This window comes from Akebia trifoliata, chromosome 16 (assembly GCF_017979445.1).
Source record: "Akebia trifoliata isolate Shusen 1 chromosome 16, ASM1797944v1, whole genome shotgun sequence".
NCBI classification, from domain to species: Eukaryota; Viridiplantae; Streptophyta; class Magnoliopsida; order Ranunculales; family Lardizabalaceae; genus Akebia; species Akebia trifoliata.
Genome location: NC_141390.1, coordinates 22,675,233 through 22,694,658, shown reverse-complemented (window position 1 = coordinate 22,694,658; position 19,426 = coordinate 22,675,233). Strand labels below are relative to the sequence as shown.

Genomic DNA, 19,426 nt, shown 5'->3' with positions numbered 1-19,426 from the left:
CCCCTCACCTTAATCAAATGTCAAATTCAGACCATCAACAATTCAATCTAATTTGTAGGGATAATATTTGTGCTCCAACTTGAGAGGGAGTGTTAATTACTAGCTGTATTAAAGAATCACAATTGATCCTTCTAAACATAGAAAGTTACACAAACTTTTATCAATTTCGATTGAGCGATCAAAGTTTAGAATTAAGTTTCTACTTTAAGAACATAAGAACTTGTAAAGGAATGGACATTGGCAAAGTTGCAGGGTTTGTAGAGCCACAAACTAAGGCACAAGAATACAAATTCATGTAGCTTAATATTTTGAGTTTTTTTTTTTTTTTTTTTCATTTTTGCTAGATCACACCAACATCTAGTTCAGAAGAAATGTTTTGCAGCACAAATATTACAATTCTGGAGTCTGTTGTGGCTTGAAAGAACCCAAGTCTCCATAACTGAATTTTAAGTAAAATTAAACGACTAATTAACATATGACTTCTATAAAGGCCACAATGTCTCTTTCCTATTCCTTAGGAACAATGTGCATTAGCCAATGTCTAATTTCTTTGCAACATATTTGCTAGATTTAGCAATAAGTGACCTATTAATTTAATAAGAGCAAAGAGACAAAGAGACAACTTATTTTATTAACAAATATTACCGATTACAACAAAGTATAAAAATATTCAAATAAAACTAGGCAGCAACATTCATTTGAACAAAAGTTTTTTTTACTAGCTTTATTCATCTTCCATTTGCATGAAGTCTGTGAATCCTCGTCAATCTTTTGCGTCGCGTACATTGTCGTTCTTCAAAAGTCCTTGTGAGCCATCCATTTTCCTTTCAAAAAATATTATATCCGATTGCAACACCAATAACCACTCCGCATCCATATCCTATCGACATAAATATTTTCCAATCAAATACACTTGTAATGTTGGGTTCTTGAGTTCTTGAATCATTGTTGGTGGTGGCATCACATTGACACCTATGCATTTCCTTGACAAAGGAAAACCACATAATCGTGGATTACCTTCATAAGAATCATTTGAAAATGTATCAAATTGTTTACCTCGTGGAATGCTTCCTTCAAGATGGTTTTGTGTAACGTTCAATATGGCAAGGAAAGTAAGAGAAAGCAATTGCTGAGGAATCTCCCCTGAAAGCTTATTTTGAGAGAGATCCAATGACTCAAGATTTTTCAAATTCCCTAGCGATGATGGAATGTGATCAATGAGGTCATTGCGAGACAAATTTAGTAGAATAAGAGATTTGAGATCTCCTATCACTTCTGGAATTTCACCTTCAAATCGGTTGTCGGAGAGATCCAGTGTGGCAAAGGTGGGTAAGATTTTATTTAGTACCCTCTCTTGTCCTTTGTACGAGAGGGTCACTGAGATATGATAATACTTATCATCATCTACAATATACTTCAGGACGGACTTATTCCCTACCACCATCATCATTGCGTTCCAACTTTGAAAGTATTTTGTCGGCAAAGGACCTGTAAATCTATTGGAAGAAATATCTATGACATGCAACCTTTGAAAAGCATGATCGGTTTGAGGATTTTCGATAGGACCATAGAATCTGTTGGATCTCAATACAAGGACATGTAAAAAAGGCAATACCTCAAGCCAAAAAGGAAATACATCATGTAACAGATTATTTTCCAAATTTAGAACTTGTAAGCTTTTGCAATTAGCTAAACATCTTGGCAAATGTCCTTCCAAATGATTATGAGAGGCTTCAAAGATTTCCAATTGACTCAACTTACAAAATGATTTAGGAATTTTTCCAATTAAATCATTATCACTGAGTTTCAAGAACAATAGCTCTTTGCATCCACCAAGTTTGGCTGGTATCTGCCCACTTAGATTGTTTGCAGATAAATCTAAGTATTGCAAATATTGTAGGTGTCCAATCTCAGCAGGTATCTTCCCCGATAATCTATTATTAAACAGGAACAAAAGAGTGAGATTATGAAAAGAGACCATGGAAAGAGGCAAAGGACCAGAGAGGTTGTTGAGTGACAGATCAAGATCTGTAAGGTGGATGCAAAATGCAAGCTCATTTGGAATGCTGGAATGCAAGCTTGTATTCGAGAGATGCAGGGAGTAGAGCATGCTAAGATTACCTATGGAAGATGGTATGGGCCCATTAGTAAACGGGTTATTAGATAAATCAAGGTATGTGAGGTTAGTTAGAAGGCCAATTTCGGGGGGTATCTTACCATTGAGCTTGTTCATTCCCAAGTGAAGGGATTGGAGTAGAGTTAGGGAGGCCATGGAAAGAGGCAAAGGACCATCGAGGTTGTTGAGTGACAGATCAAGAACCACAAGGTTGATGCAAAATCCAAGCTCATTGGGAATGCTGGAATTCAAGCTTGTATTGGAGAGATCTAGGAAGTAGAGCATCCTAAGGTTACCTATGGAAGATGGTATGGGCCCACTAGTAAACGGGTTATTAGATAAATCAAGGTATGTGAGGTTAGTTAGAAGGCCAATTTCGGGGGGTATCTTACCATTGAGCTTGTTCATTCCCAAGTCAAGGAATTGAAGTTTGGTAAGATACTTGATTTCTGATGGAATCGGTCCCTCCAATGAATTATTTCTCAAGTCAAGGAATTGAAGTTTGGTAAGATACTTGATTTCTGATGGAATACGGCCTGTTATAAGATTAGAAGACAAGTCCAGAGAGAATAAGTTGCGACAGTGAAAGATGAATGGGGGAACCTCATCTCCCAGTGAGTTACTAGAGAGATGGAGTGTTGTCAATGATGCCATGCCCTTAAACTGATGAATCGGATCTGGATTCGTTAGATGGTTACTGTAAAGATAGAGCGATCCTAACTTTTGTAAATTACTAAGCTCATGTGGGATCGCACCAGATAAATAATTGTTGTCAAGCCACAGAAGCTGGAGATCTAAGAGATTTCCTATCTCAGAAGGGATCATACCTGTGAAATGGTTGTAACTCAGAGAAAGATAAGTGAGTTTTGAAAGAGACCCAATTTGAATTGGGATTTCTCCAAAGAAGCTGTTAGAATCGAGGGCTAGGTAGGTGAGATTGGGGAAGGCCGAGAAGTCGAATTCATCAAGTGTACCATTCAGGCTCTGTTCAATGAGGAGGATCCCGATGATGATCTCGAAGTAGTTGTCGCATTGAATTCCTGTCCAATTGCAAGGATTGGTGACATCATCAGACCATGAATCCAACATAGATCCAGTCGAATTGATCAAACTTTGTTTCCATTTGAGTAAAGCTTGTGCTGATGATGATGATGAAGTTGTTGATGCTGAAGTAGTCTGTTGTTGTATAATAAGAAGAAAAGCAAAAGAGATCATCAGAAAGACAAAGAACAAAGTTTTCTTCTTCATATGTAATAATGTTTTAGCAATCACTTATCTGACTTGAATTGAATGACTCTCTCTCTCAAAAACCATATTATATTTATAATTATTATTACAAGGAAGACAGAGAGAGAGAGAGAGAGCACAAAGTGTCTCTTACGTTGGATTAATAATGGAACGAGAGACCCTCTTTGACGGATAATAAGAATATTGTCTTTCCTGATAAACTACTATAAAATGACTTCTAGCAAATAATTGTCTGATTTTTCTCTCCTAATCTTCAAACATATAATGCCGTCACCTTCAACTGCCAAACCTAAAGAACAAGAGATGATTTTGATAAAATGAAAATATGATGACTTTCTTTGGTAAACAAACAAGGGTTTTCTACGTAAGGTTAAAGAAGTCATTGATCTAGAGGTTGAGGAGTTGGAAGACGACAGAAATTTGGAAGAAAAATCATCAATTTTTTGCACGAGGTTGAAGATGAGGCCATTTAAGTAACTTTTTATCAGTCTTCCAAAATAGACTGAGGTCAAGGGGTACATCATCCTATCAAAAAACACGAGATTTGTCAAATATTTGCCAAAATTGTAAGGAGTATGTCCAAACCAGCCAATCCTCCATTACAAACTGATTAGTTGGAGTATTTTTGGATAGAACCATCGACGATATTACTTTCAACAGATAATAAGGATATTGCTGTTTTTTTTTTTTCTTAATAAAGTTTTCGTTCTTCTATCACGGACCTTATTGGAGTAATGGAACGAGACCTGTGTTTGACGGGTAATATGGATATTACTATTTTTTTTCTTAATAAAGTTTTATTTCTAAATTTTTTTTTTCAACATTGTTATAGTCTTAGCCCAAAAGTAAATAATGACACTTAATGAGCAAGAGTATTTCTTAGTTCCTTTGAACACTAATATTGTTTTTCTTTTAAACTAAATCTTATCTTTTAAAAATAAATAATGATAATTATACAATTTAATTAAAATCAATATATTTAACCTTAACGGAATAAAGTAGCATCCTTCACAATCTAAAGAGGAAAATAGCTTTATGAAGGCATCAAGTACTTCCTCCAAGGTCTCCTCTAGAGTATGGACAACTAATAAAAGATATTTCTTATTTTCTACATAGATTGATATACTTTTTCTTACTTAAAAAGCTTTTTTCATATCAAAATTATCAATACCTTACCATTAAAATAAATAACAACAGTTATATTATATAATTAAAATTAAGGTTTTTATATTAATAATAAAGTAAAGAATTTGACACTCCAAAGACTATAAAAGATATTAAAAAAAAGTCATCTTACAAAAAACCTTGCTAGAGGAATTTCTTTCGAAATAGTCGTTAAGTTTTGTGAGATAGTTTGATAGTCCATAACTACACCTTATTATTCTTTCAATCCCAAGACCATGACCCTTCCAAGTTTTGATGATTATTTGAAATACCACTCCCTTGTTTTCAAATTAATGGACATACTTCTTTGACCAATATATTTTCTGAGAGGGTAATAGAAAATTATCCAAAATGCTTTCATCTTTCATCTCTAGTAAAAACCTTTTGATTTCTTCCGCCATCTCTCTTCCCGCAAAAATAAAAAATAAAAACAACTGTCATCTTAAAGTTCAAACTTTACCCAATAACTATGGATTTTTCTCCTTTTCTCCTCCAAATCTGTCATCTGTAATCCCATGCTTAAACCTAAGAACAAGATAAGTAAAAGATAAGAGATTTTTAGTAGAAAAATAGATTTATTTTCAAAACAACGTGAACTAGGTTAAAAATATTTCAACCTAAATGTTGAAGGAGCTCAAAAAATGACAACATTGTTGGTGAATAATCAATCGATTTTGCCTTTTTAAGTCTTTCAAAGTAGACTAAGATCCAAGAGTACTACTTCTTAAATTTTGAAAGAAAGGGCATCTCAAATATTCAACATAATTGTGAGGCGTATGTCATAATCACCATTTATTCACACGTGAAAAAGGGTAAATTCGACACGACCATTTTAAACTCTACATGAAGAAAGGGTGACTTTGATGGACCTTGCCGTCAAATTTACCCATTTTTTTACACATAGTGATTGGGGAGTCCATTGCAACCTATTTGGCCTCAGTCTCTCTAGGCGAGACTCCATTTGTCCATCATATCGGTAAAGTTCATAAAAGTAGCATATATCTAATAAAATATAATTTAACACCATTTTATTAATCTTATGAAATAATGGAAATTATGTAATTTAATTAGAAGTAAGGATTTTTATATTTTTATATTTTGTTACTGCAATAAAGTAGCACAATTGTTACTCTAAAGACTTCAAAAGTATAAAAAGTCGTTATCTTCTATAAATGTCCTTATCGGAGTAATGGGACAAGACCCATGTTGGACAACTCATATAATAATGACGATTAGATATGTTAGTAGAAAATAAATAATTTTCTTCAGTGCAATAAAGTATAATTATAGACATTCTAAAGACTATAGAGAGTAAAAAGTTCGATCACCTACCATCACGGTTGCTATTAAAGTAATGGGATGAGACCGGTGCTGGTGTTGGATAAGTAATAAGGGTATTGCTGATTTTCTTCTATGCCTAACATAGCTCTTCCCACTAGTATGCCTTTTTTATGTCAGAATTATCAATGACTTATCCAAAAAAAATTAATAATAATAACAACAATTGTGTAATTTAATTAAATTACAGACTTTACAATAATGGAATAAGATTATGGAGTTAAAAGAGTACACAAATTATGAAAACCATCTTAAAAGGATTAAGAGTAACATGTATAATTAAAAAGCAAATATTACTTAATTGTAGGGACTTTTTCCCAAATGTGTCCCGAATTTTTTAGTGATAACTTAACAACGTACCTAGGTAGTAAGGTCTCTCTTTCTTAATTCCCCCTCACCCTAATCAAACGTCAAACTCAGACCATCAACAATTCAATCTAATTTGTAGAGATAATATTTATACTCCAACTTGAGGGGGAGTGTTAATTAGTAGCTGTATTAAAGCATCACAATTGATCCTTCTAAACATCGAAAGCTACACAAACTTTTATCAATTTCAATTGAGTGATCAAAGTTTTCCATGGACAATTCCAACAGATATTAGGAATTTGAATAATTAGAATTCATCTATATGAGCAACTATAAGTTCCTTGGACAGATCCACAAAAATCTCTCTGGATACGAAAATTTTAAGCTTCTTGATTTCCATTCAATGGGCTCATGGGTTATATACCTACAATACTATAAAAAACTGCACAAATTTATTTCCATTTTTTGGACGTCTAAAGAATGATCTGACACCGAAGCATATTATGTCAATGGGCGGCACAAGTGTTGCAACGTAGTTGAAGAGGATAAAAGGTATATGAGTATTTACGAAAACGTGATCAACTTTTGATGAATTTACAATTCCGACTAACTGTTCAATTTAATTACCAAAATATGAATAGTAATGAATTCGAAGGTTTTAAAGTGACTATTTCGCAGGTTTAACATGATAATTTCACAGGCTTAGATGGACTATCTCATAGGTTTCCCTATTTTTAGTGAGACAATCACTTTAAACTTGTGAAATTGTCACTTTAAAACCCCAAAATTCGTTATCGTTCATGTTTTTGTTAATTAAAATGAACAGCGAGCTAGAATTGTAAATTCGTAAAATTCAACTCACGAAATGGTAATTCACCGAAAGTTATAAAAATCCATCATCTTTCAAGGTCTCCATTAATGGAGTATGGAGCTGGTATGTCTTATTTTCCTTGAAACCACCATAAGTTTTTCTTAAATGAAATAATGGAAATTGTGTAATTTAGTTGAAAGTAAGTTTCTTTTTACTTTTTATTTTTTATTAATTCAATAAAGTAACGCAATTGACACTAATTATAAAGAATGCAAAAGTTAAAAAAAAAGTCATCTTCTATAAATGTCGTTGTTGGAGTAGTTGGACACAACCCGTGTTGGAGAAGTAATATAATTATGACAATTAGATATGTTAGTTGAAAATAAGATTTTTTTCTTTAAAGACTACATAAGTAATAAAAAAAAATCTTCATCTTTTAGGGAACACCATTTCGGCAAGGCCCATATTGCACAAGTAATAAGGGGCCTATTCATATTGCCATTAAAGAGTGTTGGACAAATGATTGGGGTATTATTTATTTTTTAATTAAAAAATACTTAATAGCATTTAATAGTCAAATAACATAATGGTACTTATGTAATTAAGTTGAAAATAAGGAATTTTTTTTAAATATATTGCAATGAAGCAAAGCACTTAATAGATCACACTCTAAAGACAACAAAAAGTCATCGGCTTTTATTAGAGTCAATACTGGAGTAATGGGACAAGTCTCCTTGTTTGACGAGTAAATTGGATATTGCTTTCTTTTTCTTCGTTGAATAAGAAAGTTTTTCATTCCCATACAATTCTTTCATTCTCAAGACTTTAGGTTCATTCAGTCATTGATTTTATTTTCGTATACCTAAATGCCCTCAAGACTTTCTGCTTCAAAACGCGTTATCTTCAACTCTTGGATAAATTTTCTTTAGACAATGACTCTCCAAACCTCTTTTTTCTTTTTTTTTTCTTTTACCAACAAGTCTGCTCACAAATTTACCTTTTTCTTTACATAGTGCTTGGGGCGTCAATTGCAACCTATTTGACTTGTGTCTCTCTAGGTACTCCATCTGTCCATCATACCAAGCATGGTAAAGTTCATAAAACCAATATATATCTAATTAAAAATAATTTAACAATATTTTATTAATCAAATGAAATAATGGTAATTATATAATTTCGTTAGAAGTTAGGGTTTTATTTTTATTAATGTTATAAACTAGAGCAGTTGTCAATTGTTAAATCACATATATTAAAATCCGATTGGACTTAAAAGTTTAGGTCTATTAATGGGTCAGCCTGGCCCTAAACATGGATCAATCCTAAATAGTTTATGTTTATTAATGGGTCAGTCTGGCCCTAAACATGGATCAATCCCAAATTGATAATTAAAGAAACCTAGTCTGGGTCATATGATAATTGAACAGGCATGATGATACTACCCTCATCTTGTCTTGTGTTTAAAAAAAAAAAAAAAACCTAGAGAACTCCATTATTAAAGAATTTGCTGTATCAGTTGATCAAATTCAAGAGTGGGATACCTATTGAAGCAATTTATATTCAATCTTAATTTATTCAAACAATTCTTGTTATTTATATTATTTAAATAAATATCAGTTTGGCAAATGCATTCTATCTAAAATGTAGATATAACGTATACCAAGGTGTTTAACAAAAAACATACCACTTAATATAAGGATTAAAGAGTCCTTAATAATGATCTCTGCGCAAAATTTTGCAGCATCTCTCAAAAGGAGAAACAGTATATACAACAACGATACCTACATTAAAGGAACTTAGAAATCTATAGCCAGAGAGACTGATAAATTTATGTGTTTAGAATTGAGTTTCTACTTTAAGAACATAAGCACTTGTAAAGGAATGGACATTGGCAAAGTTGCAGGGTTTGTAGAGCCACAAACTAAGGCACAAGAGTACAAATTCATGTAGCTTAATATTTTGAGTTTTTTTTTTTTTTTTTTTTTTTTTTTCATTTTTGGTAGATCACACCAACATCTAGTTCAGAAGAAATGTTTTGCAGCACACATGTATTACAATTCTGGAGTCTGTTGTGGCTTGAAAGAACCCAAGTCTCCATAACTGAATTTTAAGTAAAATTAAACGACTAATTAACATATGACTTCTATAAAGGCCACAATGTCTCTTTCCTATTCCTTAGGAACAATGTGCATTAGCCAATGTCTAATTTCTTTGCAACATATTTGCTAGATTTAGCAATAAGTGACCTATTTATTTAATAAGAGGAAAGAGACAAAGAGACAACTTATTTTATTAACAAATATTACTGATTACAACAAAGTATGAAAAAATTCAAATAAAACTAGGCAGTAATATTCATTTGAACAAAAGTTTTTTTACTAGCTTTATTCATCTTCCATTTGCATGGAGTTTGTGAATCCTCGTCAATCTTTTGCGTTGCGTACATTGTCGTCCTTCAAAAGTCCTTATGAGCCATCCATTTTCCTTCCAAAAAATATTATATCCGATTGAAATACCAATAACCACTCCGCATCCATATCCTATCGACATAAATATTTTCCAATCAAATACACTTGTAGATGTTGGGTCCTTGAGTTCTTGGATCATTGTTGGTGGTGGCATCACATTGACACCTATGCATTTCCTTGACAATGGAAAACCACATAATCGTGGATTACCTTCATAAGAATCACTTGAAAATGTATCAAATTGTTTACCTCGTGGAATTCTTCCTTCAAGATGGTTTTGTGTAACATTCAACATGGCAAGGAAATTAAGAAAAAGTAGTTGCTGAGGAATCTCCCCTGAAAGCTTATTTTGAGAGAGATCCAATGACTCGAGATTTTTCAAATTCCCAAGCGATGATGGAATGTGATCAATGAGGTCATTGCGAGACAAATTTAGTAGAATAAGAGATTTGAGATCTCCTATCACTTCTGGAATTTCACCTTCGAATCGGTTGTTGGAGAGATCTAGTGTGGCAAAGGTGGTCAATATTTTCCCTAGTACCCTTTCTTGTCCTTTGTACGAGAGGGTCACTGAGATATGATAATACTCATCATCATCTACAATATACTTCAGGCCGGACTTATTCCCTACCACCATCATCATTGCGTTCCAACTTTGAAAGTATTTTGCCGGCAAAGGACCTGTAAATCTATTGGAAGAAATATCTATGACATGCAACCTTTGAAAAGCATGATCGGTTCGAGGATGTTCGATAGGACCATAGAATCTATTGGATCTCAATACAAGGACATGTAAAAAAGGCAATACCTCAAGCCAGAAAGGAAATACATCATGTAACAGATTATTTTCCAAATTTAGAACTTGTAGGCTTTTGCAATTAGCTAAACATCTTGGCAAATGTCCTTCCAAATGATTATGAGAGGCTTCAAAGATTTCTAATTGACTCAAATTACAAAATGATTTAGGAATTTTTCCGAGTAAATCATTATCACTGAGTTTCAAGAACAATAGCTCTTTGCATCCACCAAGTTTGGCTGGTAGCTGCCCAGTTAGATTGTTTGCAGATAAATCTAAATATAGCAGACGTGATAGGTTTCCAATCTTAGCAGGTATCTTCCCTGATAATCTATTATTAAACAGGAACAAAAGAGTGAGATTATGGAAAGAGACCATGGAAAGAGGCAAAGGACCAGAGAGGTTGTTGAGTGACAGATCAAGATACGTAAGGTGGATGCAAAATGCAAGCTCATTTGGAATGCTGGAATGCAAGCTTGTATTCGAGAGAAATAGGAACTCAAGCATTCTAAGGTTACCTATCCAAGATGGTATGGGCCCACTAGTAAACGGGTTATTAGATAAAGCAAGGTATTTGAGGTTAGTTAGAAGGCCAATTTCGGAGGGTATCTTACCATTGAGTTCGGATCGCTTTAAGTTCGAAGGTGAATTCTCTAACACCTATTACTTCAAATAATCAGTCTCTAGATGGTTGATTCAATAATAGCAATTGAGAAGTAAATGGTCTCGACGTATGAGGAAAAGCATTCAGAAGGACCCAAAAGAAGAAGGTAGTGTTCTGAACTCTTAGCATTCAAAGTCACTTCACCATCAAATAGTTGACTGCTATAAATGGCACAATGTCTCTTTTATGCTTTTGTGACAATGTTTTTAGCCAATATCTGATTTCTTAGTAACAAATTTGCCAGATTTAGCATTACAAGATCTATTAAGCTAATGCTTTCTCAACTACAAATCCGTACCTCAAGTTGTTCATGCAGCTGTTTCTGGACCTCTATTTGTAATTGCAATGCTTCAGTGATATCAATCCCACTGTAACACAGAGCAGAGAAACATATTTAGAAACTCCAAACTTAATTCAACATTAAAGATATTAATTGATTTGATATGATCAAAGGCTTTTTAAACAAGACTGACTTGCATTAGAAACTAGAAAATCTCACACTAGTTTCAGATTGAAAGGTAAGAATCTTTGAAATATGAAATGTACCAACTCAAATTTAGACAACCTTAAGCAATCGGGAGTCAGAAGTTACAAGAAGGAAGTAGCATGATTCAAGTAGCTATTTTATGTCTTACCCAATATCAACAAACAAATTAAAAATAATTCTTTAGGCCTCAAACAATCACGACAAGGACTTTGGCCTCATTCAGTAGCCCTGACCGACAAGCTTCACCCATTCTAAAATAATTCTTATCCATTTCAATCTTTAATCCAACTCTCTCTCTCTCTCTCTCTCAAGGTAGTGGAGTGGGGTTCACACTACCTTATTGCCTTTCCTCTTCACCCCCTTCAATTTTTTATTTCCCCCCGTGTTTTTCAATAATATCTGATGCAATCAGATCTGGAAATTTAGACTAATATGTGTGAAACTTCAACAAAAGTTGAGTTGGAAGAGAAAACTCTCTTTTAAATCTATTTTATTCAACTAAAAACTGATTTACAACTAAATTCTAGAGCCTATTTGCAGGCAAAACAAGAACATAACATCCCCAAGTGAAATGACTACATTACCCATACATGAACACTAAAGTAATAAATAAATAAATAAACTAAAAGGAATCTAACTCCAACAACTAACTACTTCAGGTTGTTACTAAATGAAATAACAAACAACTAAAAAACTTGGACTGCATCATTCTCCCATCCTTAAAAGAACTCGACCACGAGTTAGGAGACATACTAGAGTAGCAAATGTTGTACATTAAACACATTATATGTGCGGAGAAAGCTCCACGCTATAAGCATTATCATTGATGCACTCTAATATCTTGCAAGGTTCCCCTTTGCAAGCTCTAAGTTTAGTGTATAAGCCACCTAGCTGCCTATCTTTGCGTAAAACCACCCAAACCAAATCACCTACATTGTAGGCAACTCTCCTCATGTGAAGATCAACATCTTCCTTATATTTGTTGTTCGAACTCTCAATTTGGAATTTGATTTGTGCATTAAGATCCATGATAAATGCTATCATATCTTTCTCATGGATTTCATGCATATTCTTCATCATTTCTTTCGCATCTTAACTTGCTCTACCCAAGTTCGTAAAGGAACCAAATCTCGTTGAGCTCTAGAAAGTCTCAATGCAAGGTCTATGCCAACATCAACTCACAACGGCCTAGGAATCGGTAATGCCTTGTAACATCTTGTGTTTTGTGCTTGATCCTTTAAAGCTTGACAAACTTGACATCTCTTAACATACCGTGTTACATCCCACCGCAATTTTGGCAACAAGTTCTCCATTATGAGGCTCCACAATAATATTTTGCCAAAATAAGCAATCCAAAATACGTAGCTGGGGTCCTTTGAAAATGAATCAATCATTCAATACATAATCATCACACCCCCCAATCTTGCAACTCCCCATAATTGGGCAAAAGTAGGCATTGTCCTCATACACATCCTTGAAGCAATCAAACCTAACAACTTTCAAAGCCAAGGTGTGCAAACACAATGCACATGTGATGGAAATGTGTGCAATGTCGTCATAGATTGTGGGAGTGGTAGAAATGTTTTCTCCTATTAATTATTAGTCACCAATCTTGCTTGCCTAGCCAAAAAAAAAAAAGAAAGAAGAGCTTATGTTTTGCCACGTACATACTGCATATGTTTTGCACATGGTTTGTGAGCCATGTGGAGAAAGCTGGTCACAAGTGGTTTGAGTGTTGTCTTATTTACTGGCTTGGTCTATGTTATATTTCTATTCTTCAAGTTATTCTTCTTGGCCTACTTTATCACTCTTACTGTCTTATAGGCTGGGGTAGAATGTTCTATTGGATGTCAGTGTGAAGGTTGTAAAAATGGAAGTAATAAAGCTCATCAGCAGGTAAATCTCAAATTTTAAAAGAGGTAAATTTCAAATTTACCACCTCACTGGATCTCCTTGGAAAGCTCTTCGAACCAGATGTGTGGCGCATCTTTTGTCTTGAACAGTTTACGTTGTTCTTGGTTTCACGCATCTAATGTTTCCATTCAGAGGTGACATTTAGTGAAACAAATTTAAAATTCAGAAATATTGATTATGCATATGTTGCATTGCTGAAAATAATCAAAGAGTAGATTAGTACCTTGCCGACATCTCTTTTTCCAAAATCGGATGAGCCACTCCCGCTCCATTTGCTAGACATCCAATGGATAGTTTCTTTTAGCCACATTCAGGTTACCTTTAAAGGGAACATAAAGAATTAACATTAACAATTATAATACTTCAAGTAAATTATTTTTATGCTACCTGAACAATCTTCCAAACAATAAAAGAAATATTTTTACAAAAACCAAGCCTCACCACTAGGTGAAGTGATTGTGTGGATGTGAAGTGTTTTGTTTAACCTTTAATTGTACAGAGACAATAAATATGCAAGCATTGGCTACTTACAGAGAGAGAGAGAGAGAGAGATCTGTTACTTACAGGTTCGGATGATTTGAGGATAGAGATCCAATTTCTGGAATAGATTTGCCGCAGAGTGTCAAACTCAGAAATGGAGATTGATTCAGAGGAGATGCAAAAATATTTCTGCTCTTGAACGTGTTCAGACGCCTATTGCTTCCCACAAAACTTCTGAGAGCTTTCTAGTGATGCTGTAATGTAATCAATGGATTCTTGTCATGTTTCAATATAATCCTTTTCCAACAATTCCACTTCGTTGTAGACGGGGGAGTTCTACATCAAGTTTGAATACAGAGTAGAAGAGACATCCAGGGTGGATGAAGATGGCAATTTGAGCTTTTCACTACCCGCCTTGCATTGCTTCTTAAACATCATTTGGAGATACTTTCCTTGTTCTTCTATTCGCAACTGTAGAATTCTTTGGATCTGTAAAAGAACTAAAAACTAACTTATCAGATTTCTTCATTCTTTTGCTTTAAAGAATTACCCTCATCTTGTCTTGTGTTTAAAAAAAAAAAAACACAGAGTACTCCATTATTAAAGAATTTGCTGTATCAGTTGATCAAATTCAAGAGTGGGATACCTCTTGAAGCAATTTATATTCAATCTTAATTTATTCAAACAATTCTTGTTATTTATATTATTTAAATAAATATCAGTTTGGCAAATGCATTCTATCTAAAATGTAGATATAACATATACCAAGGTGTTCAACAAAAAGCATACCACTTAATATAAGGATTAAAGAGTACCGACTTATCAGCATATTGGATATTGCCCAACACATTTTCTTTTTCACTTTTTTTTTTTTTCACAGGTCTTTGTATTACTTTATAGTTTAGAATCTTTTTTAAACCTACTTTTCTTTAATAGATAAATTATAATAATTGAATTAACCAAAAGCATAAGGAGAAATAAGGTATAAGTCATTATCTTCGCACCTAACTTAAATTTAAACTTTCATTTCTTATTTTATCTTCCAATTGTCTCTCTTCCATACCACCAAAAAAGAAATTCGTGTTTTTGGATGGTGCCATCACACTTGTAATCCAAATCACTGTTTTAAAGGCTTACGCCTCAAGGTTCACCTTAAGCTGAGACGCACTAAAAATATCCTTGAGATGCAAAGAAGAAATGAAAGAAAAAAAGAAGATGAAATGTATGTCCAAGATCAAGAAATTCCCAAAGGTTTACGCCTCACACTGAGGCTTACACCTTTTTTTCATGCACACACCTCACATTAATTTTTTTTTATCTTTTCTCTAAACTATTTTATTCTATGGAGTCATTTTTTATGTTAGACACTTAGTCCCTCATCTATCGAAAATGAAAGAAGAGGGGAACCATCATCCCCCGTCCTTAATAATGATCTTTGCTCAAAATTTTGCAGCATCTCTCAAAAGGAGAAACAGTATATACAACAACCATACCTACATTAAAGGAACTTAGAAATCTATAGCCAAAGAGACTGATAAATTTATGTGTTTAGAATTGAGTTTCTACTTTAAGAACATAAGCACTTGTAAAGGAATGGACATTGGCAAAGTTGCAGGGTTTGTAGAGCCACAAACTAAGGCACAAGAATACAAATTCATGTAGCTTAATATTCTGAGTTTTTTTTTTTTTTTTTTCATTTTTGGTAGATAACACCAATATCTAGTTCTGAAGAAATGTTTTGCAGCACAAATATTACAATTCTGGAGTCTGTTGTGGCTTGAAAGAACCCAAGTCTCCATAACTGAATTTTAAGTAAAATTAAACGACTAATTAACATATGACTTGTATAAAGGCCACAATGTCTCTTTCCTATTCCTTAGGAACAATGTGCATTAGCCAATGTCTAATTTCTTTGCAACATATTTGCTAGATTTAGCAATAAGTGACCTCTTAATTTAATAAGAGCAAAGAGACAGAGAACTTATTTTATTAACAAATATTACCGATTACAACAAAGTATGAAAAATTCAAATAAAACTAGGCAGCAACATTCATTTGAACAAAAGTTTTTTTACTAGCTTTATTCATCTTCCATTTGCATGAAGTCTGTGAATCCTCGTCAATCTTTTGCGTCGCGTACATTGTCGTTCTTCAAAAGTCCTTGTGAGCCATCCATTTTCCTTTCAAAAAATATTATATCCGATTGCAACACCAATAACCACTCCGCATCCATATCCTATCGACATAAATATTTTCCAATCAAATACACTTGTAGATGTTGGGTCCTTGAGTTCTTGGATCATTGTTGGTGGTGGCATCACATTGACACCTATGCATTTCCTTGACAAAGGAAAACCACATAATCGTGGATTACATTCATACGAAGCATTTGAAAATGTATCAAATTGCTTACCTCGTGGTATGCTTCCTTCAAGATGGTTATGTGTAACGTTCAACACGGCAAGGTAATTAAGAAAAAGTAATTGCTGAGGAATTTCCCCTGAAAGCTTATTTTGAGAGAGATCCAATGACTCGAGATTTTTCAAATTCCCTAGCGATGATGGAATGTGATCAATGAGGTCATTGTGAGACAAATTTAGTAGAATAAGAGATTTGAGATCTCCTATCACTTCTGGAATTTCACCTTCAAATCGATTGTCGGAGAAATCCAATGTGGCAAAGTTGGTCAAGATTTTCTCTAGTACCCTCTCTTGTCCTTTGTACGAGAGGGTCACTGAGATATGATAATACCAATAATCTTCAACATACTCCAAGTGGGACTTATTCCCTACCACCATCGTCATTGCTTTCCAGCTTTGAAAGTATTTTGCCGGCAAAGGACCTATAAATCTATTGGAAGAAATATCTATGACATGCAACATTTGAAAACCATAATTGGTTTGAAGATGTTCAATAGGACCATAGAATCTGTTGGATCTCAATACAAGGACATGTAACAAAGGCAATACCTCAAGCCAAAAGGGAAATAGATCATGTAACTGATTATTTTCCAAATTTAGAACTTGTAGGCTTTTGCAATTAGCTAAACATCTTGGCAAATGTCCTTCCAAATGATTATGAGAGGCTTCAAGGATTTCCAATTTTCTCAAATTACAAAATGATTTAGGAATATTTACAATTAAATCATTATGACTGAGTTTCAAGAACAATAGCTCTTTGCATCCACCAAGTTTGGCCGGTATCTGCCCACTTAGATTGTTCGTAGATAAATCTAAGTATCGCAGATATTGTAGCTTTCCAATCTCAGAAGGTATCTTCCCTGACAATCTATTATTAGACAAGAATAAAAGCTCGAGATCTTGGAAAAGCCCGACTATTTCAGGATGGATTATTCCTGTAAAGTTATTGTCGTTGAGTTGCAAGTATCGGAGTTGAACTAGAGAGACCATGGAAAGAGGCAAAGGACCATCGAGGTTGTTGAGTGACAGATCAAGATCCGTAAGGTCGGTGCAAAATCCAAGCTCATTGGGAATGCTGGAATGCAAGCTTGTATTCGAGAGATATAGGGAGTAGAGCATCCTAAGGTTACCTATGGAAGATGGTATCGGCCCACTAGTAAACGGGTTATTAGATAAATCGAGGGATGTGAGCTTAGTTAGAAGGCCAATTTCAGGGGGTATCTTACCATTGAGCTTGTTCATTCCCAAGTAAAGGGATTGAAGTTTGGGAAGATACTTGATTTCTGATGGAATCGGTCCCTCCAATGAATTATTACTCAAGTAAAGGTTCTGGAGGTTCTTAAGAGTAGTAAAGAGTTGCACTGGAATACGGCCTGTTATAAGATTAGAAGACAAGTCCATATAGACTAAGTTGGGGCAGTGAAAGATGAATGGGGGAAGCTCAGGTCCAAGTGAGTTACTAGAGAGCCTGAGTACTGTCAATGATGCCATGCCCTTAAACTGATGAATCGGGTCTGGATTTGTTAGATGGTTTCCAGCAAGTTCGAGAAATAGTAAGTTTTGTAAATCACTAAGCTCATGTGGGATCGCACCAGATAAGTAATTGTTCTCAAGCGACAGATTTTGGAGATCTAAGAAATTTCCTATCTCAGAAGGGATCATACCTGTGAAATAGTTGTCATTTAGATAAAGAGAAGTGAGTTTTGAAAGAGACCCAATTTGAATTGGGATTTCTCCAAACAAGCTGTTGGAACCGAGGTATAGGGAGGTGAGATTGGGGAAGGAGGAGAAGTCGAATTCATCAAGTGTACCATTCAGGCTCTGATCAATGAGGTTGATCCCGACGACGATCTCGCAGTAGTTGTCGCATTCAATTCCAGTCCAATTGCAAGATTTGGTGACATCAGACCATGAATCATTAATTGCAGTCGAATTGATCAAACTTTGTTTCCATTTGAGCAAAGCTTGTGCTGATGATGATGTTGTTGATGCTGAAGTAGTCTGTTGTTGTATTATAAGAAGAAAAGCAAAAGAGATCATCAGAAAGACAAAGAAGAAAGTTTTCTTCTTCATATGTAATAATGTTATAGTCATGACTTATCTGACTTGAATAGAATGACTCTCTCTCAAAAACCATACTATATTTATAATTATTATTACATGGAAGACAGAGAGAGAGAGAGAGCACAAAGTGTCTGTTACGTTTGACTAGTCTCGACTCTCAACCTAACGTGTCTCTTACGTTGGATTAATCACAACGCTATATATTCAATTATTCATTAGAACTTAAAAAGAAATTGTGGTAAGTGATTTACACGTATCCCTCCAAGGTTTGTTACGAATATATGAGATACCACGTATCCTCTTGATCTAAGTCTTTCCTAATAAATTACTATAAAATGACTTCAATATACCTCATCTTTCATGCTCTCTAGTAAATAATTGTCTGATTTTTCTCTCCTAAATTAGTCATCTTCAAACATATAATGCTGTCACCTTCAACTGCCAAACCTAAAGAACAATAGATGATTTTTGATATTATGATGTCTTTCTTCGGTAAACAAACAAGGGTTTTCTATGTAAGGTTAAAGAAGTCATTGATCTAGAGGTTCAGGAGCTGGAAGATGACAGAATTTTGAAAGAAAAATCATCAATTTTTTGCAAGAGGTTGAAGATGAGGCCATTTAAGTAACTTTTTATCAGTCTTCCAAAATAGACTGAGGTCAAGGGGTACATCATCGTATCGAAAAACACAAGAGATTTGTCAAATATTTGCCAAAATTGTAAGGAGTATGTCCAAACCACCCAATCCTCCATTACAAACTGATTAGTTGGAGTATTTTTGGATAGAACCATCAACGATATTACTTTCAACGGATAATAAGGATATTGCTTTTTTTTTTTTTTCTTAATAAAGTTTTCGTTCTTCTATCACGGACCTTATTGGAGTAATGGAACGAGACCTGTGTTTGATGGGTAATATGGATATTACTATTTTTTTTCTTAATAAAGTTTTATTTCTAAAAAATTTTTTAGACCGGTGCTGGTGTTGGATAAGTAATAAGGGTATTGCTGATTTTCTTCGATGCCTAACATAGCTCTTCCCACTAACATGCCTTTTTTATGTCAGAATTATCAATGAGTTATCCAAAAAAATTAATAATAATAACAACAATTGTGTAATTTAATTAAATTACAGACTTTACAATAATGG

At 34.2% G+C, this 19,426-nt stretch overlaps 3 protein-coding genes across 5 annotated transcripts in view; all 3 read right to left on the bottom strand.

Moving 5' to 3' along the window:
• LOC147382904 (uncharacterized) overlaps window positions 1-19,426 on the bottom strand; it is a 64,852-nt gene that overhangs the window by 27,017 nt on the left and 18,409 nt on the right. The window lies entirely within an intron of this gene.
• On the bottom strand, window positions 881-3,512 carry LOC147382906 (uncharacterized). Its single transcript, XM_086428366.1, has one exon. It carries the CDS (start codon window positions 3,362-3,364, stop codon window positions 881-883), a length of 2,484 nt encoding a protein of 827 aa, XP_086284492.1. The 5' UTR covers window positions 3,365-3,512.
• On the bottom strand, window positions 8,941-18,334 carry LOC147382905 (uncharacterized). The gene is made up of 4 exons (XM_086428359.1): window positions 15,979-18,334; window positions 14,148-14,281; window positions 11,210-11,279; window positions 8,941-10,907 (listed from the first exon to the last, which is right to left on the bottom strand). The coding sequence occupies exons 1-4, from the start codon at window positions 18,304-18,306 to the stop codon at window positions 9,372-9,374; spliced, it is 4,068 nt and encodes a 1,355-aa protein (XP_086284485.1). The 5' UTR covers window positions 18,307-18,334; the 3' UTR covers window positions 8,941-9,371.